The 24,438-nt window shown below is 36.5% G+C and overlaps 1 protein-coding gene across 7 annotated transcripts in view; it reads left to right on the forward strand.

Annotated features, from left to right (window-relative positions):
* NEBL (nebulette) overlaps positions 1 to 24,438 on the forward strand; it is a 234,205-nt gene that overhangs the window by 202,329 nt on the left and 7,438 nt on the right. For 3 of the 7 annotated variants that reach the window (XM_032443070.1, XM_032443069.1, XM_015853337.2), the window contains 6 exons: positions 534 to 626; positions 2,084 to 2,188; positions 3,316 to 3,487; positions 6,670 to 6,762; positions 7,762 to 7,890; positions 21,697 to 21,812. In XM_032443070.1, the coding sequence (XP_032298961.1) occupies positions 534 to 626; positions 2,084 to 2,188; positions 3,316 to 3,487; positions 6,670 to 6,762; positions 7,762 to 7,890; positions 21,697 to 21,812 (708 nt within the window). The remainder of the gene's footprint in view (positions 1 to 533; positions 627 to 2,083; positions 2,189 to 3,315; positions 3,488 to 6,669; positions 6,763 to 7,761; positions 7,891 to 21,696; positions 21,813 to 24,438) is intronic. The other 4 variants (XM_032443068.1, XM_032443071.1, XM_015853338.2 and 1 more) reach the window with 4 other exon arrangements.

Here is a 24,438-nt window from a genome sequence, read left to right on the forward strand (position 1 = left end):
GGAGTATGCTGTTGCATTCTTGCAGAAGTTGTACCCTGTTGATGAGCCTTTCTCCTTAGTGAGACTTCCATCAGCGTCCATGTTTAGTGGGGCAGAATATACAGTGAATGTAAGTTAAAACATGATCATATCCTTATGGAATCTGTGTGTGGAGATATACACATTTACAGTGTTTGCTGCTGAAATTCAGGTTTTTCATTTGCTCTGTGTGAGTTTGTTATATTATTTGTGGTTTACTCCATTCCAAATGGAAGATATTTCTTTGTACTGCCAAAGACCAGTGTAATAAATGTTGAGATATAGTGTGCATTTGTGTGCATGTTCACATAAATGCACTAATAAGAAGACTTTACAGAAAGAATTCAAGGCTATGCTTCAAAAACCAAATTTTATAAGCTTTAATAAACTTCAAATGCTCTTCAGCTTTTCATTTGTTTCCTGGATGACCTTTTAAATCATGCATTTTAATATAATACCATTTTATGTTGCTTTAGCTGACATAGTATGTACCATTTTATCCTATTAAATAATAGGTTCACTACAGAGAGCAGCCTGGCAAAGCTACTGCTGTGAGCATCACTCCCGAGATAGAGAGAGTCAAGAAGAATCAAGACAATATCAGCTCGGCAAGTTGTTTGACTCTTTTTGTCATTTATATTTTCAGTCACTGGAGATATATAACATGGATATACTTTTGCATTTAGATTTGATACATCTAATAAATGTAACTGTGTCATCCATTGATTTTTTTTTTTTAATCCTTTGAATACATGGCTGCGCTTATAGGCAATGAAAATATAAAGACTTTTGGTTGTTACAAAAATGTAAGTGGTTGGTCATTCTTTCAAGAACCTTTGTCTCTTGTTACCAAGTTTCAGTTGCTAGATTTCAGGAGTAAATTAAAAACTTAACTTCCTTGCAGGGCTTTTTTTTTTTTTTTTTTTGTGATTCAGAGCATGGAAGCATATAGTAATCCATTCCACTCTCCAGCATGCCGCCTATGTCAAAGTTGAGTAGTCCTAAATAGCTAAGATAGGGTAAGATAGTATATTTATCTGTATCTACATTTATCTTTATTTTGGTTTCTTTTTATCTTGGCTTTTATGATCATACTTTTGTGGGGAGCAGGGGCTGAGGGGTTGCTACAGTAGAGTAAGAAACTGCAGACAGTGGTAAAACCCCTACAGATGGTAAGTAGTAGCACTGTTGTTTATATTCTGATCCACCGAGCCAGAAGAAACCATAAGCCTTCACTAGGCAAAGAAAATGAACGACTTTTACTGTTTCACAGTTCTAAATGTGTGAATTTTTCTCTCTCTCTCTCTCTTTTTTTTTTCTTTTTTTTTTTTTTTTCCCCCCAGATAATTAACCATGGTTCTATACTTCTAGCACAACTATGTAAAATGCCAGAGAAGAAGCTCATTAAGAGAAATGTGACATTTTGTACTTAAAGCTACATAAAGCACAGATGTTCTCGTTGAACATTCTCACTGGAAACAATACACCACTTTCAGTCTAGACCCAGACGCTGCTTTTATGCAACCTAACTGGAGTAAGAAGGCTGCCAAAACAATATTTGGCTCATACCACTTGAATTCCATAGTGACCTAGGGGTTCTTAGGCTAATACTGATCTGGAGTAGACTGAGGATGGAATCTAGGTCTGCTTGGGTTGTCATCAGCCATACATGTATGCTTTGAAAGTGTCCAAGACAAGTCAGTGGTATTTTCTTATGTTGACCCTAACTCATAACCACTTAACAGCTGATAAAAGAGTTATTTCATTTATGGTGTTAAAAAAGTTAGGAGTTTCAGCTTTCAGGTAACTCTTTTTTTTTTTTTTTTTTTTAAGTGATGATTGATGGAATACATGTGCACTTTGGTCTTAGCAGGACAGTAACCCACCTGTATCCTCTTTTCAAAATTAGATCACTAAAAAATGAGTATGAAGAAGGAAGCCAGATGAATACTGGGCATTATGGTTTAATTATGGTTTAGAAAGAACGCCATTGCATAGTGTGGTTCTCCCCATCCCTTCTACTGTAAACAAAACCTTCATGTATGCTGTTGTTGCTGTTTTACAGGTGAAATACAGCAGTGATCAGAGGCAGATGAAAGGTAGACGTAGTGTGATTCTAGACACACCTGAGCTAAGGCATGTCAAAGAAACACAAAACAACATCTCAATGGTAGGGTCCTTCTTCCTATAACTAGAATATACTAAAGAGTGGCACTTGACTTCCACTGGATTTTGCCTTCCATTAATATAGGTAACTAATGAAGCTCTGCTCAAATATGGAAGGAATATTTTCTTCTTATGCCTGTTGAGGGATTGTTTGCTAACTGCATATGATTGTAACGAACATTTTCAAAATACTAATAAACGGTTTTCTAACAGATAAATGTCTGTTCTCTTTTTTTTTTCTTTCCTTTTTTCTTGCTTTAAAAGAAATCCACATTTGAGCATCACACAATTTGACTGGATTAGGTGACACACTGCACCTTGTGCCTGTGCATGTTCCTGGTTTCTGTGTGACTTTTGTTCCTGGAATGAGTTGTTTTGTGTGCATTTGCTTGTGTGAGAATGTTTGTCATTTTAAAATCTTTGATGATTAAAGATTAAAAAAAGTGTAAATATAACCAGGGATACCACCTTTGTAACTCTTACTAATACCGGTTTTGTTCCAATACTTTGTTATATAACACTTTCCACTCTAACGTCTTTGTTTTCCATTTCTTTAGATTTTAGTTTTTGTTTTTGGAAAGTGGATTCCTTAGAATAAGTGCAGTTTGTTCTGACAAATGTTTATGTTTTAAAGCCAATGAGCATATGATAAAACAAAAGAGCAGAAAACTACCTTTTTAAATTTTTTAACCCATGCGTATAATCCAAATTCTCAGTGAATGAAAGTACTTGAGTTCTTAAGAATTGTTACTGCTGGAACACTTTCACTGATGTAATTGCATCACCAGAGGGCTATCCTAACTTAGAGAAGAGGATGGACCAGATAATCTTCTGAGGGCTTCTCCTGTTCTTAATGGCTTTTGTGACTGCAAGATGATGCTTTTCTGCTTGAGTTAATGTCTTATTTGGTGACAGTGCAAAACTAATGCAAAAGTGATAAAAAAATATCAGGAAATCAGGTCAGGGAGGCAATCTGGATGGCCTGCCAAGTCTTTTGTATCTCCTGTGTATAACAATTCTGTTGTGGTGCAAAACACATGTAGTGCCTCATAAAGCAACAAGTATGCATAGAATAACTATTTGCTGTTAATTGCTGCTTTGGAAAAAATGTGATTCCTCTTGTTTTTCTAGGTTAAATACCATGAAGATTTCGAGAAGACAAAGGGCAGAGGCTTCACCCCAGTGGTGGATGATCCTATAACAGAGCGCGTGCGGAAAAACACCCAAGTTGTAAGTGATGCAGCATATAAAGGGGTGCACCCACATATAGTTGAGATGGATAGAAGACCTGGAATAATTGTTGGTAAGTTGTTAAATAATGTTGCTATCCAAAACACTGCAAGAAAGATGAAAGCATTTGCTTGTGTTCTTACAACAGAGAAAAATTGCTCACAAATTTCATTTTCCCTCTTTTCTCAACTTGTGTTAAACTGGTGGTTCAATGCCAGCTTCTGGGGAAGTGGTAATAGGATACATATTTTTTTTAATATGGTAACCCAATGTTGTCGCTTTGTTTCTGAATACTGATTCCTTCATTTTGCACAGAAGAGCAACAATGAAAGGCGTGTTTTTTTGAGTTTTAAATGTTGCAGACCAGATCAAATTTCCCCTTAGACCAGTAAGCTATTTCTCTGGAGCTGACACTAGTCCATGTACTACTTGTTTTAAAATTTCACACAGCTTTTTAAGTAGTACAAGATGTAACTCATGGAAAACTTGGTAGATCTCTATTGGGCCAGAAACCAGTATTCAGAACTGATGATCTAAAAGGTGATCTAATATAAGACCAGATGTTTGGGTGTAGGATGCAAACTATTTTTGTGTTAGGACACAGACTATTGCAATAGCAAATCTCAGCCACACTTTCTGGATTCAGGGCAACATCTTGTTCAAGTAAATCATTGTATGTATAGACCCAAGCTCCTGATTAAATACCTCACTTCCATAGCTAGATGTGGTGCAGACAAAGAGAAATGGAGAAGCTCCTGCAGGATTGCAGTTTAATGTGCAGTTCAGTGCATATTTAAAACCTTTAGCTGCATTGAATTTGTGCAGTAGCCCAAAGTGAGAATCATGAGTGCAATCCTGTATTCAGTAACTGAAGGCTTGCTAGCACAAACAGATTAGGATAATAAACATATCTGAGAGATTCTTGAGCTATTTCACTGAAATATTAGTAGTTTTTTAGTACTGTTTATCAACCTGGAATATTTTTGTATCTAAACAGACAGAAATTCTTAGCTCTTCATTCCTACTAAAACAGCAAAAATAGTGCCACTGCTTAAGGGAAATAAGCAGTGGCAAACCTAAGAGCGTAATATCCAGTGATATTTCAGTTAATGCTTTTTCAGAGTGACTGCAATTATAGTATCTTCTTTAAAAAACAGCAGTGTGCTCCCTGTTCGTGGAATGTCTTTGGCAGCTGGAAAAAAACTGCAGACTGCAAAAAAACCAACTCTGACTCTTGATTTTTTTTTTTATTTTTTTTTTTGTAGCTGATAAAAGTTCAACTAGTTAGAAAAAGTATCTCTGTTAGAATCCATCTGGTTAGTTTTTAAGTACAATCAGTGAAGCTGTAACAATCTTTTTCAAGTGTCTGATTGCTAAAATTAATACCTGTGCTCTAGAAAATAGGCACTAGTTTTAGCCACGTTAAAGCCATCTAAAGCCATCAAGATAAATTAATCCATCTGAACACTGGCTCTGTGACAAAAGAGACTTCATGATTCTCACATGAGTTTGAGGATATTTGAAATTGACATAAATTACCAGGATGTTAAAACTGTTAGGTGCTACAAATTGCCAAGATTCTGATTCTTTGTACGTTATTTCAGATTACAAAGACAGATAAAATCAATACAAAGCAGTGGCTGCTGCACTCACGCTGCAGTGAAGCCATACTTTTTAAGAGTTTTTACTTATCAAGGCATGATCAGACAGGAAGAGGTGGATACTCACCAGTTCTCCCACTCCTCTCACGTCTGTTGGTGTTTTATGTGGTTGTGTAATTTATCATCATTAGGACTACCTCATAGTTTATCAAAAGATTGTACATTGGCTTTTATCTTTCTTGTCAAGAGAGAGTTGTTGGTATTATACTTCACCTTATAGGAGTGAAAATAGATAATACATAATGTACATATGCTGAATCTATTTCAGGGCCATAGGATTTGTTTCATTAGCTCTGTTTATTCTTTCCACTGCCTCCAGGCTATTAATCATTTGAAACACGACGTATTCGCACAATCCTGTTTTGCCTACCAACCCATTATTTAGTTTTGTACCTCTCAAACAGGCAAAGGGACCAAGCTGGGAAGACAGTTATTTTTCCCAGTTCCATTGCATCTTAAAGACAGGTGTGCCCAAGAAACAAACCACTAGGTTGTGATCTGAAATAGTTATACTTTAAGTGATTACACTTTATATAAACATTCTCTTTTAAACTGCTTTTGAGAGTTTAAATTATTATTATATTTTTTGGTGTAGCAGTAGTGAATTGTATATTGTATAATTGCAGATTGCTGTGAGTAGATTGAGAAGTCACACTGGAGCTGATTATGCATTTGTTACAAGCTTCCTCTTGTACAACACTCTAATTATTTGTTAAAATTTATGAAAACCATGCTTGAACCTGTGTTCTATTTTATGCTGTGTTTATAACTACAGCTCAGACATGAAATTAGTTTTTTCTCATGGATTCTTTTTCTTTCAGTATCCTATTTAGACTTCAAGATATATTAATAATTTATTTGTGTGAATTAATGTTGAAGGTTACTGAACTGAATGCATTTCAGAAATGCTTTTGTGTATTGTGTTAATGGATCAACATTGAGTCCATGTCCCAGGAAATTTAGCTGTTTGAAAGACAAAGAGAATTGCTACTTAAGATCAGGAGTGGGCTTCATCTTACCCAAATGTAGATGTCTAACCATAGATTTCTGCAGCTGGATTTGTCAGTCTACTTCATTTTTTTATATTAGTGAGGTAAGGTAAATACTTCTGATCTTAAATGGCTTGATCAACTTTTAGAAGTTTATTTTGGATAAGATGAATATACCCTTTATTCTGCTTATTTAGCCAATTTGCAAAGTTGACCTTAGGCTCATACTTTAGTAATGGGTGGGTGAAGGATGCTAATGGTAGTCTTGAGAAATCATCTTGTAGCTCTGATAATTCTGCTTTTCCTGTGCAAAAGGGTGCTATTGTGTGATATTTAATGTGGTTCAACTTACTAAGACTTACAAAAATACTACATTCATATTTAGAAAAAGAAAAATAAAAATGGGGAAAAAAGTCTCTGAATAACGTCAGCTCTTAAAATAGATACAGCTAGTAGTTTAACCTGGAAATTAATTCCTTTCAGTCCTTTCAGGTAAACATCTAGATGTTGTAGTTCATCTTATGTGAATGTTAAAACTCATTGCTTCCATACTTTTACTTCCTTTGTTGTTTGTCTGTCCTTTCATTTCTGTGCTTTGGGGAAAGATCTTAAGGTTTGGCGCACAGATCCCGGCTCCATCTTCGACATTGATCCTTTGGAGGACAATATTCAGTCTAGGAGTCTGCATATGCTTTCTGGTATTGCTTACATCCTGACTTTTCACCACATCTGCTTTTTTTTTTTTTTTTTTTTTTTTTTTTTCCCCCAAAATTATTATTTATGAAAGAAAGCTGATAGAGGAAATTTTCATGTCAATATGCCAACCATCCATGTTATATGTATGCTTTGTTTTTACATATGTATGTATACATATATAGATGAGTGCTTTATGGAAGTATGTTCTAGGAATTTCAGACACAATCACACGTTCAGATAAGAAATAGTGAAGGAAATCTTGTCCTAAACAACAATTACTCGTACCTCTTAGGAACAGTCACTTAAAAAACATTGACCACCTTAGTCCTCATTATATGTAGGATTTTCAAATAGCTGGACATCACTACAATTTTAGAGATATAAAAAGTTAGCATATTTATAAGATTTATTTTTCTAAGCAAATTTTGCTTATGTAGCACAATATTATTTCTTATGCTATTGTTTTTATTTCCAATGATAATAATTTATCCTAGTTTATAATTTAAGGGCAGATGGAAAAGTATGGAAGTTAGTCTAATGGGTAAAAAATGCATTGACTCAACAGGTTCTTTCGTTTGATTTTTAGATGTATTTATTTTGAAAGCTTAGCTTTGCATGTTTATCTTCTTTGCTACTGGAAGTGGAACCCTAAGTATCAATTATATGTCCTGCAGCAGCAATCTACATGCACTTGTATGAATGCAGGAATTAAGGAACATCTCGATTTTCCACAGAAGTCTTTAAATGCTTCATATCTTATTTCATTTGTGTACCCAACCATTTCAGCTATTCTTTTAAAGCAGAGAACAAACTATCTGATTTTGAAGCAACTTTCTGAACAATAATGTTAAATATATAGACAAAATTTTGTACAATTCATTTTTGTCTAATTTAAACTCTATCAGTGTATGAATATCAATTGTTTGCAGTGGTTGTTGTTGCTATTATTGTGCTTTTCTGTAATCTATTTACTGTGATATTATTTCTTTATACCTTTGTAGAAAGAGCAAGCCGCTACAGTAAGCAGTACTTACATTCTACAAGTTTGGGAGATTATAAATCAGATGGTTCTGACACGAACCCTACCTTTTCTTACTGCAGTGAGATAACAAGGCCATCTGATGAAGGAGGTAGCCCTTATTCCCACCCTTTTTCACTAGTAACACTGTCATAATGTATTGAGACCTCACAGGCCTGTATTAACTCAATATCCTTGTATAATCACAAATCATTGAAAACTGTGTATTGCACTGATTATTTAAGGAAGAAAAGCAAAATCTCCAGTCCGCACAGTTTCTTGCATGCCATTTTGCTTTATTGTGTATTCTTTTTAACCATTTTGAGAAGTGTGTCAGTTCAAAATCTCTACTAATTCCCATTTACAGTGCTGAGGTGAAGGTGCATTGTGTTTTTGCAAAACTTGCATGAGTCAGATTATTTTTCTCTTCAAAGACAAAATATAACTGAAACCAATAATACTCTCAACCCAAAAAAATTAAATTTACCACTTGCTTTTTAGTGAGCAAATTAACGATATGAAAGCATTTTATTTACAGAACTACTTCTTGCCATATCAAGTTGTGAAAATTCTTGTGGCTCTCTGTTTCCATCCTAAGAGGAAAGTCTTGTGGCTTTCTCCTATGTGAAAGTTTTTTTAGAGACTTTTTTTAAAAGGTTTTTTATTTTAGAACACTTTGCATAGTTTTCTCAGTAGTTCCATCTCTGGAGCTGGAAGCAGGGGAAGTACTGGAGTGTTATGTGTGGGAGGATGTAAAATATGGAAATTAATTTGTGTTGTGTGATCCATTGCCAATCATAGAAACCAAGCTGAGCTGGTTAAAGCTGTGTGTGTGTCCTGGTGTAAAGAATGGCGTGATAAAGTGAAGGCTGTAAGTAAAAATTTAATTTGCAGTTTTCTTCAAGCCTGTTGTATATAGCAGGTGAAGAAAGAACATGCTACAACCTGAGGAAATTCTGATTTAGAGTTTGTCAAGTTAGTTAGTCTGACTTAGGTTTTAGGCAAGCAGTTTGTGTCCTGTCTTGTTCAACACCTTAATCAGTGACCTGAGTGAAGGAATAGAGTCCATCCTCAGCAATTTTGGTGATGATACAGAGCTGGGAGGAGTGGCTAGCACACCAGAAGACTGTGCTACCATTCAACAAGACTGAAGAGTTGATCAGGGAGGAACCTGATGCGGTTTAGCAAGAGCAAGTATAGAGTCTTGCACCCAGGGAGGAATAACTGCATCTGTCAATATAGGTTGGGGGCTGAACTGCTGGAGAGGAGCTCTGCAGAGAAGGATCTGGGTGTCCTTTTTGGGAGCAGGTTGGTCTTGGGACAGAAGTGTGCCATTGTAGCCAAGAAGGCCAATGGTATCCTTGGGTGCGTTTAAAAGAGGGTGGTCAGCAGTTTGAGGGAGGTGATCCTCCCCCTCTGCCCTGGTGAGGCCACGTTTAGTATACTACTTCAGTTCTGGGGTCCTCAGTTACAGAAGAGACAGGGATCTCCTAGGAAGAGTCCAGTGGAGGTCCACAGAGATGATAAAGTATCTGGAGCATTTCCCCTGTGAGGAAAGGCTGAGTTACCTGGGTCTGCTCAGCCTGGAGAAAAGATGATTGAGGTGGAATCTGATTAATGTTTATAAATATCTAAAGGGAGGAAGGTAAATGGATGAGGCAGACTCTCTTCTCAGTGGTGTGTAGTGATACAACAAGAAGTAATGGCCAAAAACTTGAACATAGAAAGTTCCATATAAAACATGTGGAAGAACTTTTTTTTTATGGTAAGGGTGATGGAACACTGGAGTAGGCTGCACAGGAAGATTGTGGAGTCTCCTTCTCTGCAGATATTTAAGACCCATACCTCCATGAATATCTTTCAACTTATTGTATCTCTGTGGGGCTTTCTGTTTAGCTCTCTCTTTTTTCTTTTTCAGTTTTTAATTTAAATCAGCAGAAATTTATTTGAGTATTACCAAATTTTGTTTTCAGTTTGAAGGTTTCTAGTTTAAAATGGTCTCCTGCAATAAAAGTATCCTGCAATGGAAGAACTTAGGTTTTTTTTTTTCCTGGTACACTCATTTTTCATTTTAGCTTAATTTTCTTTGTTTGTTTTTCTCCCTTTTTGCTTCTGGCCATCATTTTTTTTGGTGTGTGTGTCTTTTATTTCCTTTTAATGTCTGGTTTCATTGGTGTTCACAGCATATCGTCATTATGTGTATGTTTTTCCTTTCTAATACACCCTTTTTGGTGTATTAAAGTGTTCCTTTATTCGTATTTTTAGTTGTGTATATGTGTAGATGGAGAAAAGTCATAGGTGAGTATCAGTTTTTTACACTGATGTTTTATTAATCTGCTGGGGAAAAAGAAAAAACAATTTTTTTCATAGCTATTTTCTAAATCTTAGTCATTGTCTCAAAACCTTTATATAATCCAATCTGTGGAGGACTGAAGATCAGGTTTGCTGTATTCCCAAAAGCTCATGTCATACATGAAACCTCAATGGAAAGGATTTTTCCTCTAGGAAAGAATTTTCATTTGCTTCCTGATGCATTTCAGAAATGAATGCTAAGCTTCCGTGTATTTGTCTGGAATCGTGGTGTTACTGATTGGTTATATATCCATTCTTTAGGCTTTTCTCCTTTAGAGTTAGTTCTGAAGATTCTGTTCACCTTCTGCTAGAAAAATAATGAAAATTAACATAAGGAGGGCTTGATCTGAGGTTTAAGGTCTTTCTGCCTTTATTCTGATGTAAAGAGTCTTCTGCTAACACCCAGGTCTCTCATTTTTCCTTGACCTGGAAAACTACCTCATTTTACTCACACTGACTATCCACATACACAGATTTCAAGAGTGTGAAATTCCACATGTATCTTGATAGTCTTTAAATTTTTTTATCAACCTTTTTGTTTATGTAGACAGTAGAACACACAGTACGACAGTATTTTCCTGTGGGACACATGTACTTCGTATTTTGAAGTATTTATATAGCTTGAAGTGGGAGTAAAGTAAATGAAAAAAGTGGATCCTGTAATCTCTCTCCCCAGTGGCATGTCCTCCTTGTGTGCTATGAGCCTTCTGAAGAACAGCTTCAGTGCAGCTGCTGTTCTCCCTTCCTTCCTCCCTCCCTTACTCCAGACTGTTGGTTATTTTTATCCTTTCCTCACTAAGGCAGGAACACGCTGTAGACCATTAGAAGTACTATTGTTTGGTCTGTAGTCTGAACATAAACCTACACTGAAGAGATATATTGTTTTCTATCACAGGCAACATTGCTCAGCGTGGCACTGATTATTTTAACACTGATTTCAAAGATGTCTCCTTCTCCCCCTCAGCCACACTATATTTGTAGTTCTTATCTAAATTTTTTTGTTGGTAGGATTTGCTTCAGGCATGGATAGAATCATAGAATCAGTTAGGCTGGAAGAAATCTTCAAGTCTAACCATGATCAGTTCAAACCATGTAACACCAGAAAAACTCAGAGAAAGGAACTATGCTATAACTTCTCCTCCGGTCATTCTGGTCAGAAGGCAAACCATTCTTCTGAAATAGAGTGAAAAACCTCTTCATTTCACATGCTGGATTTGCAGAGATGCTCCCTTGTCTTTGGACTTTGGTCAAGAAGTCTGCTTGTATTACAACTCTTTTGTTGTGCTAATAGATAGAAGAGGAAAGGAAATAGAATTTGATTCATTTCATCTCTATCTCCTTGTCACATTTTGTACCAAAAAACAAAACACAAAACAAAAACAAAAACAAAACAAAAAGCAAAACAACAACAACAACAACAGATCACAGAAAAAAAAACAAAAACACCCGAGCCCTCTGTATATGAGGGTAGAAAAAAATCTCCATTAATAACAGACAAGTCAAAGAAAATACCAGGAAATAGTATCTGACCTCTTTTTATATTTATAGACTTCTGTCTTCCATCTCCAGGTGCACCTGGCAGGAGTGCAGGGCAGAAATCCTTCACCCTTCTTTGCATTCATATTCACTTGCTGAGCTCTGTCATTCTAGGAGGTCAAACAGAATGACACAGCAGTTACATTTCCTCATCTGGCAGCCCAGGAAGAATAGTTCTTTTATGTTAGAAAGCTGAGTCGTTTTTCCATAATGTTGTTCCCTGGAGCCTGGTAATCAAATATGGCATTTAGAGGGAGAAGGGTTGTAGATTTCACAGGACAACTATAGGCTTTAGAAGATATCTTGTCTCCATTCGTATCAACAAGCTGCACTGCTACTGAGGGCAGAACACATCAAAACAGTGACATGGGCACCCTCTTTGTAAAGGTCATATACACACTTGTCCACCAAACTCTTAAACCTGTTTATGAATTTTTATTTTTGTTTTGGTCTAGATGATGCTTTGGTTTTGCCTCTTTTACGTGTCACCCCCCAGCAGGTTTGTTTCCCCTAAACAGTATAGTGGTAAAATATTTTGCTTTTTCAGCTTTAAATATTTCTGTTATGTTTTTGTACAAGTCCTTGGAGTTGAATAATAGCCATCTCTACTACAAGACTATTGTAATTTCTTTGAACTAAACTAAGTACTTCTCTGTGTATGTAATATGGGCGCTAGTACATGTGTATCTCATTGGTACCTATTAATTATATGCTAAGTTAGTTGGAAGAGCACAGGTTTCAGTTAGGAATGAGCTGTATATGTTTTTTGAACATGTGTTAACTTCTAAATAAATTCCTGTGAACAGAAGATTTCTGACAATGCTTAATACGTCACTTAGTCCCCTCTGAATAATCAGTTTCAGACTTTTAAGCCATGTGAGTCTAGGAATCCAGAGCAGCAGTGGGACTTCATGTATGCATTACCTCAAGCTGTCTGTCCTACTCTGCACGATCAGACTCTTAGATAATGTCCTGTGCTTTCATTGAGTGCTTTGTTATTACAGAATATGAAAGAAATTAGTCCAGAAAACTAGATTTCATTCTCTTTCTATGAGGTATTTGTATAACATTGTTTTTTAAGGTAAAACTTGAAACTTCTTATGGAACTCAGTGAAGCTAGATTTTACTATCAGTTAAGTTTTGATTAAGGTTTGATTTAGGGCTGTATGTATAAAACATTAAGACTGAAATTATGATTCAGTTCAAAAGCTCATTTTCCTTCAGTGTGTGCTCACTGAGGATGAGTTAATGTTCCAGGGAGGGCTTTACATTTCACAGTTCAAAAATATTTTGCTTGGATTCCCTCTGCCTGTCTTTAATTCCTATGCTTCTCTCCCACATCTCTGAGAGCTGATAGCATAACAAGGCAATTCCTACACATTTGGGTGGAGGAGAATCCAGAGAAGACCCCATTTTCCATTCCTGTAGTATGGCAGCAGTTCAGGAGATCCTTTTGTTTGCTCCGAGGCTGTCTCAGTTAGATGTTCACTTTTCCGTGAAGCAGTCAGTGAGTGGAAAGTGGAAGGGAAACTGTGTTATGACTCAACAGTTGGAAGTGTGAATGGCTCCCTTGTAAGCAGGCATTTCTGTTGTTCAGACTGCAGCCTTATAGCAGTTTTGATATACTTCTCAGGGTTTCATGCCCAGCAGACAAGAAGTACCATACATAAATATATGTGCAGTCACAGACTAGATGCTGGTGGCTGCTATTGTTCCACCACTTGTCTGGTTATATCTACCATGTAAATTCACAACTGCATAGAACTCAAAGCATGGCTTTCATAAGATGAACTTGTAGGGTTCTTTCCTAATGCAAATGGACAACAGTTGATGTTCAGTACATGTGAATTCAAACTGTAATTGAAGGCATGTGGGTTATGTATCATATTAACATAACCTTCATTTTACTAACTCTTTTCATTTGTGAGTAAGCCTAGGGCAAAAACCTGCTTATTCACATTCACATTCATTCACAGAATGAATTTCATCTTCCCGTATTACTCTGTGACCCTGCTAGGACACAGGATGCCTCAAGCTGGCTTTCAGACATTTTGTGCCTTCATGAATAGAGGAATGTGGTCTTGCATGCAAGGAAAGGAAAAGCATATTGTTCTCTGTTTTCACAGCTGAGACATGTTGCAGTTTAGGTGGAACATCAGCCAAAAGTTGGTTGTAATAAGGTTTACTTGCCAGTGACAGCAAATCCTTGCTGCAATTCATATTCAGAATTCCAGAGCACGATGCCATGTGATTTCATTGTATCCCTGTTGCCTCAGCAGTAGGAAAAAGGGAATTACTGTTATGTATTATGGTACGACAGCTGCTAATACTCATGTAGGCTAAACTTGCTGGACTGTATGACTACCCCTGAAGACTAATTCCTAAATATTATTCCATTTGTTTCTGCTGTAATCCATGTGAACTGAATGGGGGCACTCCTTTTATGAATAAATTCGAATTACTAGACTAGTTCCTAAAATGTATTAAAATGTGGAATATCTATGTAAAAATACATGCAATAGGGCTTATAGAAACAAGTTGAAGACCTTTATCTTTTGGAAGATATAGTCAGAAATATAATTTTCATAAATCAGAATGGAAACCATGTACTATTATGTAATGGAAAAAATGTCTGTGAGTGTCTTTTAATTTGCAATACAGAGATTTGGAACCCTTAGAGAGGCCAGAATAGTTCTCAGAAAAGAGATTGCCCTAAAGAGAAGTGTAATGGAAATGAGATAAGGTAAATGCCTTTATTAATGAATGACTGGACATGCGGACCATGACATACTAGAGAGGCAATTTGCCTCCATCCTTCCATTGGACTAGTGAGTACTTCCCATGTCATCCAGTATATATTATGGACTACTCATACAATTGTGACCAGTATTAATATTATTAATATTCTTTCATGCAAATAAGGAATTTTGGAACAGGTGAAAATTTCGTGTTTATTCTCTGGAGTAACTGACATACGAGATGGCACCTTCTAAAAGGAAAACAAATGACAAAATAAAATACAAGACTCCATGTGGCGTTAGATTATTTTATTCATCCCTCTTAAAGATTTTTTTTTTCCTACATATGCTGAACAGCTACATGTGATTTTCTGTTCTAATTTCCTTCAAAATCCAATTTTAATTTATAAGAACCTCCTGTTAAGAGCTATAAATATGATTCTGCATTCCACACAATAATCTAATTCAGTTTATATTGTGGGTACATACAATTTATGTTTAATTATTGATGGATGATAAAATGGTGTTATAAAATGATTGTGCTTAAAGCAGTCTGTTAGTCTAATCATGACAGTAATAAAAGAGTTTAAAGCATTTTGCATTATCATTTGTAATACGTCAGTAAGTAGTCTTGAGAGTAGAACTGATGATTATTTGTACAATAAATACTTAATGTTAGTTATTTTAAATACAGAATTAAACATTTTGTTGATTTTTTTTTTCCCCAGAGCCATTTTTTTCCCATTTCCATTTTTTCATTTGATGTTTACATAGTCTATTTCTTATATCTTTATAATTTAGGTTGTGGAAACTTCCTAAGGTTGTAATGTTGTGAATTTGCCATGAACTCCAAGTAGTTCAGAGCTTCTAATGAGGTCAAAGAACAGGACAGGTATTTATTAACACCCTGAGTGAATTAGGCCATAATTTCAGGTTTTTATTTCAACAACCTAATTATATCTGGGTTTGATATTCCAATTTACTAATGAATACTGACTCCTGTAATGGATAGTATGCGGACAAACCACTGCTTCTGACAGAGCACCACTGAGAGCGACAAACCTGCTAGCTAGGACATCTGTGAAGGCAGCCTTACTGACAAGCAAAGGGCAAGAAAAAAGGAAAAACAGGGAAAAAAGAAATGAAGGGAAAGCTACAGTATGCACAGGAGAAAATGCCAAGATGTGTTACTCTGTTGTTCTCGACAGTTCTAAAAACAGCACTGTTCTGTATCAGGTCTCAACATCTTCAGTCTTCAGGTTAGTGATTTTTACATGTTTATGCAGTCTGACTTACTCCCAGTAAATTTAACTGCGTTGTGCTACTCTTTCTGTTTCTGAAAGAATAAAACTCTATAAAAGATATGAAAATGGTTTAGAATGAGGCAGAGTACATGTTGCCATTTTCTAGCCTATTTGAGAAGTTATGCTAAACAATTTAACCTCAGAGTTGGATGGAAATTTTTCAGTGTTGTTCATCAGTAGATAGCATTTTAATGCATTTTTTATATACAGGAATGGCTCACCCGTGGTTGATGTCACAATGCCAAAAAATAGTTCATTCAGTTTTGAGATTGTTAAAGTTATATCCTGGCTTTTTTTGTAAATATGAAACCAGCTTTATGTCAAAATGTTTCACTCTGAAGAGTGACATAAGTTATTATAAAGATTGAAGTTGATCAAAATTAAATCTGGATCTTTTGAAATGTTTACCAGAAATTTTCTTCACTCCGTTTTCTCTCTCTCTCTCTCTCTTTTTTTTTTTTTTTTAATTTAAATTTCCTTTTACATGAAACTCTGTGATTTTGTTTTTCTTTCTTTTCCTCCCAGTTTGGGACAGAAACATTTTTGGCAATGAGTTCTGCACTGGAAAATCATTCCTGAGACTTTCCTAATGTTGCCTGTACTGCTGTGCTTTTTGGTTGTTCTGTATATTCCTGTGTCTGCTTTTTTTAAAATTTAAATTGTGTCCCTTAGAATCACAGAATCTTTTGATTGGAAGGGACCGTTAAAGGTTATCTAGTCCAACTTGTCTTTGCTGAACAGGGACACCCACACTGGATCAGGTGCTCAGACCCCTGTCCAGCCTGACCTTGGGTATCTCCAGGTATGGGGCAACCGTGACCTCTTTGGGCACCCTGCACCAGTGCCCCTCATTGCTCTTATTTTAAGAAAATTCTTTATATCCATCTAAATCTCTCCTCTTTCAGTTTGAAACCTTTTCCCTAGAGAATATCCCCTTCTTACTCAGTACTATGGGGATGCTGCAGAGTTTTGTACGTCATGTTTTCACCCTCTCTAACATCTCTGGGAGTCCTTACCAGTTTTTAATGCTAATGGATCAATTAATGTGCCTTTATAATCCAGACCACAGTATGTCTCACCAGAGACAGAATGTCTGTTTGACCTGTTTCTTCAGTATCTTTTCTAATGCCCAGCAACCAACTCATGCTGGCTACATCCAACTTAATCAGGCCTAAACTTCCATTTCAAATACTCTGGTCTTTGATATGAAGAATCTAAAATATACATTGCATGCCATCACACAGAAGCAGTATATGTTAGTTGAGATAGAGTTTGGACCTGAATGTTGTGACATCTGGAGGGTAGCATCTGTGAGAAGCTCAGTTCTTCTGTGATCTGAACTCAGAACTCACACAGAACTGGGGTCTGTGGGAGCTTACCCTGGGACAATGGAGCTGATCTAGCAATTTGCTGCCTTCTGCTGTCTGTGACCTTGAATGCCTGGTCCTGCCTTCTCCCTTGCACTGCGTGTGTTGCTGGTCTGATCCCTTTCTGAACTAAGTGTCCCTTGGTGATCATCACTGCTTTGATGGTGTTTTCTGTTTCATGGGACATAGCTGAATGATTTCTAAGGCAAGAGCAGAAGAAATAAGGAATTGAAAACCATGAGAGAGATATTTTCTCAAGACAGTTATGGCTGCTGTGGATGATAGAACCTGTGGAGAAGAAGGCAGCAGAAAGCAAAACAAAGGAAGGACTTAAATATATGTGGAACAGCTTCATCTGTTTTAGGAGAGTTATTCAGTAGTACAAAGATGCATGATAATGCCATATTCCAGCTTTACTGCTATTTTATGCTCTTCAGAAAATCTGCAGACATAAACCAGTAATAATCATTGACCTTTTTCTTTCTGGTCTGTCGTGCTGCTGTTGTTATTGCAGTGTTTTAGTTAGTTCTTTGCATTCTTCAGAGCTTGGTAGTGATGCCATGAGAAGGGATAACACCAAAGCATGAAGTGAAATAAATGCTTTAAACTGCATGATGCCTGTAAGATTAAGTGAGGGAGTTAATATTTTACATATGATCCAGTAAATGGCACGTACTACAGTAAATGGCAAAAATGCAGTAGTTAATGGAGTGGATACATTGTTGTACTGTGGATTGTCTAAGTTCTTCTATGCAGGAGGATTCAAGAGAGTTTAAGTACAGTGTTGATAAAATATTATATCTTGGAACTTGTCCTTTAAAGAATTTTTCTTTTGAGCATAAACTATTATAAACTTTTTAAAAACCTTGTAGCAGTGTAATGCTGTCTTGATTATCCCTTTCCTATTTCCACAGCCTGACCTTTTTCTTTTATGGTTGTTCTCAGTGCACATCGCTCTCTTCTGTCTGCTGCAGTGCCCTGATACCCACTGTCATTCTCTCAGTTTCTTCTGTTTCTTGGAAGCTTCTTTGTGTTTATCTTTGATTGTGTTCATTCCTTTCCTCTCTTTTCTCCAAGGAAGGAAAGAAACCAAAAATGATAGTAAGCAAAATATGATGAATTCCTTCTAGCAGGTAATTTAAAATAAGTATCTGTCTTAATTCATGAGTTGAGAAAGAAAAAAACAAAAAAGTTTTGATACATCAGAATGCATCTGGTAAAGTCGTAATGCAACAAGAAACTTCCACCTTTACTTTTGGGAGCAATGGTCAGCCCTCACATCCCACACCAATAAATCTGGATTCAGCTAAATGAATTTCATGTTCCAGCACTGTGTTTTATTGTCCCCTTAGGTTAACTAAAACCATTGTTTTTGCTGCTGCTTCAGTCAGTGATGTTATAGAACTTTGTATTTTGGTCTAAGCCAAAAGATAGCAGGTAATTATGGATGATGATGGTGAAGGAAAGTCAAATGCTTTTTTTTCTGCATCATTTAATCTTACTTTGAGTTATTTTTATGTCACTAAAAGAAGCTCACAGCTCCAAACGGATGTCTCTTCTGTTTATTTTGTGCTTCCCAATTGTCTTCCAAATAGACAACTGTCTGAAGATCACTTAACTCTGCTTCTTAAATGTTTTGTTAAAAACTATCATTTGATTTACTTATTTTTTACAGCTCTAATATAGTATTCTTTTCATGGAATGTCTGGAACTATGAAATCATCTTCAACACAGATTTCAAGTATGCTCTCTCAGTGAGACTGATGGGTACTTACTTAAGCTATATGATCCTAGAAATTCCTTCTTTTTGTTCATGTGGAATGTTTTCAGATGCATCCTAGAATCTTCAGTGCTTTGGAAGATTTGTTTTATTTCCCTGGGTTTGTGTTTTCTGTTGTGGCTGGGAAAATTGTGAGCTTTCATACTTTTTGTGAAAATTGTGATACTTTCAGACAGTTTGACAGAATTTTCTCACCTTGTGAGAAGCTGATTGTAAAAGAGGAAAGCACATCTAAGACCCACTGCTGATGATTGTCACAGGGGTGGGAGGCATTGGTTACCCTCCCCAAATAAACATGTCAGCTTGAAAGTTATAATGAAACAGACCATTAGTTAGCCTTAAACTGATGGGACTGATGGTAGGAGTTAAGAAAGATCCATTCTGGGGAAGGAATCAAGAGTCAGCAGTTTCTCCTGGCACCTTCACTTCTTCAGGAAGAAGGAAGGGATGCTCAGGGTAGGGTGTCTGTCTCTGCCAAGGAAAAGCCACAGTCCTTTGCAGCTGCAGAACAATCAGGATGCTTTGTGGTCAGCAGCCAGTGCCTGCTTCAGATACTGCTTCCTATGAAGTGAAAATGTTCAGGCTGTTCTTTGTTTTGAACCCACATGGCCAAATTTACTGCTGGTATGGAGAGATGAGGCTCTGTTGCTTTCTATGAAGCGGCCTATGTTTATGCTGGTGGTGATTTAGATAAAATATATTCATTCTGGCTTGATCAGATTAGATTAAATTATATTTTTCTCTATTTTCTTGTGAAGGACTATATCTGGTCATGTGCAAATATCTTGAAACAACACTGAAACATAAATTATTTGATGAACCGCTCAGGACTATTCAGTTAATGCGTGATAATCCTGTGAGTGTGTTAACAAGCAGCAATTCTCTGATGATTAAACTGCTTTAAAATGTCTTTGTACTCATATGCTATTAGAATGAACTTGGCACTTCTGAAACATCCATTATTCATAATGTTCCAATGTTGCATCTGACTGTGTATCACTTTAATTTCACTCATTTAACAAAGCAATCTATTCATTACAATAGTTTGCAACATATTTTCTAAATCAGAAAAAAATCTGATTAAATATGCAGTGTTACTCATCATGGAAAATACAGTAGAATGAAAAATAGCATCCCAAATCATAATTACATACTTAGTGCATTTGAACATGCCAAGTAAAACTAAATGGATGTCTTTAAAAAAAAACAACTTTGTTGAATTCAGTGATGCTGTTAGCTGGGGAAGCAGGTTATGTAAAACATTTGCTGAAAGCACAAAGCTGACCTTTCTTCTAGAAACATTTCAGCAAATAGTTTCTGGGTGGTCTGTGTTCATCTGTTGTCCTGTTCACTCAGGAAGGAGACAAGGACAGAGTGTTATTGTTGCAGATAGAAATACTTGTTGCATTGTTGCCTATGTATTTTTCTTATTTTTTTTTCCCCTCTGCTCCTTCTTTATTTGTTCACTCTACAATGGCTGCGTCCTGCAATTCCTTGTCAACTGTATCTTGTCAAGAAGTATCTCACAAAGCATCAGACTGCTGAGGTGACTTCTGTATGAAATTTTTTCACTCATGGGCTGTATGATCTCAAAATGTTGACTTTTAAGTCAAGTTAATAGGGTGCAGGATCAATGAACCACCCTTTAAGTGCATTTTTTTTTTTTTTTAAACAATGTAGCCAAATGAGTTTCTGATTCAAGTACTAAAATTTCGATAAATGGCAGTGGAGGTGGACTAATAATCTCCAAAGAAGCCAGAAAACTTTATTCTCGGATCAGTTTCTTGCAAAACATACACAGACATGAGTTGATTAAACTTTTCAACTTAAGATTTTGACAATCACTTCAGTTTTAATTTTGCTTTAAAAATGCTTCCTGGGCCTGTTGGAGAATTAGCAAATATGAACCTATGCTTGTTTCTTAGAGGTCTTGTTCACATGTTTTTAATACATTCTGATTCAATCTGTTGCCAAATTTGGATGTTTGAACAGATAAGAAGGGGTCACTTATGCTTTTCTAATAAACAACAGATTTAGGGAGTCCTTGGTTGTATTAACTCTGTCAAAAACTCTTGGTGCAATGAAAGTACAGGTATTAATCATTAACCTATGGATAAGAGAATTCCTAAAATAGAACTGCTAAAGATAATGGGAACAAAATACATGTGGAAAATAAGTAGCTGTGTGGTTAAGAGGAAGATAATGAAAGAGGTGGACTTGGAAAAATTTAAATAAACACTGATCTCTATACTTGGCAAAGAATGTTGATGGAATCAGGGTAAACTAAGAAACCCAGCCGTGGACTCACAGGTATACGTCTTGTCTCTTGCTTTGCATCAGTTTATCTTTGTTCATAGACCAGTAAGAGATAGTTTGCAGTGAGCTAGGAATTAATCATGGATATTTCCAGTTAGTACACTTTTGAAATGTTTCAGCACATAGATTTATTTATCATTTTTCCTTTGAAAAAATGGCAGTTTATGGCACATGACATTTAGTGCGTCGTCTATGGCAATATCAATTCTGAGTTAGTGGTACCTAAAGCTTCAGGATACCTATATATATGCATATTAAGCTTTTCTGTCCATTTAACCTTGATAGTGTTTGTGGATATGTTGCTTTGCCTACATTTATGTATAATTCAACATATGGAAAGCCTTATGTTGTGCATGCAAATAATTCTGAATCCACTATTTCATACTAAGGAATTGTTATTTCCAGTGCAAATAACCTACAGATGCTGCAAATTTCTAGATGAGGACTTTAAAAACAAAACAAAACAACGACACAAAAACAACAACAACCCCTCCATTAATGTGTTTCTGTTTCTTTACTATGCAGCCCCTGTTCTCCCTGGGGCATATCAGCAAAGCCAGTCCCAAGGATATGGATACATGCACCAGACCAGTATGTCGTCTATGAGGTCAGTGCATTCACAGCCCCATCCAGCAGGCCTGGTGAGTATTGGATTTAATAATTTATTATGTTTGGCAAGCTACATTATCAAGCATTGTGAAACTTCTTAAATATGAGTGAATTGGTCTCCTGAGCACTACAGTTGGACTACCTGGCTGTCTTAGTCCTAATTGTGATAGTCCAAATGTAAGAGAGGTGTTAAGTGACTGAGGGCAGTAACAAGAACTTTAATGTCAGAATGTGTGATAAAAATGTATTTATGATCTCCAGGAGGCAGAAGAGTATATGTATTTTCTACCTGAGAAAAGTAGAACATGCTTGGATAGTACAAAGTGAGATTTGATGTTATGCTATGTGATGAAATGGAACTCCTAGTGTAGGATGAAAGATCATTTTGTTGGTATAAATTTGTTTAAAATTTTTGCCTTGCTCTTTTTGTACTAGCAGACTTTCTGCCTATCCTTATTACTTATCTTGTATAAAACTAGGTTAGACTCTGTTTTGGAGTGTCCTTTCTAATTCAACAGAATGGTTATGTTCCCACCTGTGTGTGATACAAATTAAGTTAAACAATTGGGGAATTGAAAAAAAGCTTTATCATCAAACCATGGCCACAATCACAGAGTTCCTGATTGTGGTGAATGAGAACATAAAGCTGGAATCAACTTTTAGTTCTGAAAGAAATGTGAAGGAGAACTGAATAGGTATACAGCCTTTTACAGCCTTTTTTTTTTTTTTTTTTCTATGTGGGAAGGGAGGAGCAGGGAGCAGGAGTGTTGAGCATTTTTCTGTTTGAACACTTTACATAAGAATTCATATTTTAGAAGTTATAATATTTTTTGTTATCATTTCACTGCATACAGACTTCACAGTGCAGATCTCATCACCTTTTACCATAAGAGTATTAACTTATTGAACTGTTTTAAATTGGTTCACTACTTCTTTCACTTTGTTTAGAGGTGAAGTATTTAATTCTGAACCAAACCTAAAGGTTGCTAGAGAAATGAAGTTTTGTTTGAGCTGAAAGAATAAATGACTCCTTTTGACAAGAAGTTGTATTGACTTTAAAACTGGAATCCTATGGTATTTTATGTTATAAAGGTGGTTTGGGGAAGTCTGTTTTCTCAGCTGCTATGGAGCTGAGGGGGCTGACTTGCTGGGAGTTCTAGGATCCAGAAAACTGCATATTTGGGCAAGCCAATAACCTGAGAAACTCTTTGGGTGCCTGCATGACAGCTGTGAGATGATTGTTGCTGGAATCAGTCTTTAAATTTCAAGGGATAGCTCAAGGTACCTTCAGTCAGGAAGCTGACTGGTTTCCCACCCAGAGTAAAAAAAAAAAAGTGGGGAAGTTGGAAGCCTGGGCTTTGCCATCAGGATTGCTGGTGAGTGAGAAGCAAAGCAAACAACCTTCAAATGCTGGAATGGAGATGCCTGAAAATCTAGAAATCCACTTAGCAAACCTTATAGCTCTGTGAGTAGGTAGAAAGCTATTATTATTTTTCCTTCTCAAACTGATTTACTGGGTGGGCTTCCTGTTAAAAAAAATCATTATTTGAGTAAATTGAGAATAGTCATTTGCCTCTTTTCATAACTGGGAGTATGAACGTAACAAGAAATGGAAGGGAGTGAAGTTAAAGCATTTGAAATATGAAGAATAGACTGAGTCCTTTCAGCAGGATTTCTTATCCCTTTTGTAAACCAATGTTGTTACTTGACATTCTTTTGAGTGATAATAGTTGTTTATAATGGGAAAAAAACAAAAACAGGGAATGTTGTGGTTTAAACTGATTTTGTTGCTGTTTGAGTGAATTTCTTTGAAGACAAGAAACCAAACATTTCTGGAGGGAGAAAATCAAGGAGTGCTCTCCCCGTGCTGCCTGATAACTTGGCAGCCTGGTGAGGAAGACAGCCCTAATCTCACCACCCTCGGGGTGACTGCTCTGCTCCAAAAGAGCGGTATCTGACAGTTACAGACCTGGTTGACTCTCTTGTCATTCTGCTGTCACATCAAAAGACTTTTATTTAGCTTATACGACTTGTCCATACATGCAGGGCAAGTTACACTCAGCTACACTTTAAAGTGGCATAAGAGTGTCTCAGAGCCCCTGGTTGGGGATATGTGAAGTGCAGATATTCAGGAAGACTGAAGATTGATGGCAGCCTGTGATCCTAACTCAGTTTTTGAGTGGGTTTGTTTTTTTTTTTTTTTTTTTGTATGAATTGTGTTATTTATTATTTTCAGCTTTTGCTGACTTTCTGCAAGCAGTTTTGCATAATGGTTTGAATTAAGTTGTTGCTCAGTGTACAGAATGCTTTGTAACAGGTCCCTGAAGGCTTCAGCCAGGCTGTGCTTACCTCTTTGGAAAATAGCAGTGTGTTCTGAAACCTTCAGATGTCTAAAAGTGATGGGAAAAACAAAATCCACATTGCAAGTTGGCTTTCCCAGATAACTGCTCTGTATGAAGGCCACTGCAACTGGTGTTGTTCCTGGCAAGGACTCATCCAGAAGATAAGGATAAATTGATGAATGAATTGGAAATATGCATGTGATGTCCCACGTCTGTATGTGAAGCTGGGAATTATGACAGGCTTCAGCGCTTCATAAGCCCAAAGCTTACTGCTTTTCCTAAGCAGACGCTACAGTTAGACCTTTGGAGGGAGCAT

Source organism: Coturnix japonica, chromosome 2, assembly GCF_001577835.2.
Source record: "Coturnix japonica isolate 7356 chromosome 2, Coturnix japonica 2.1, whole genome shotgun sequence".
NCBI lineage: Eukaryota > Metazoa > Chordata > Aves > Galliformes > Phasianidae > Coturnix > Coturnix japonica.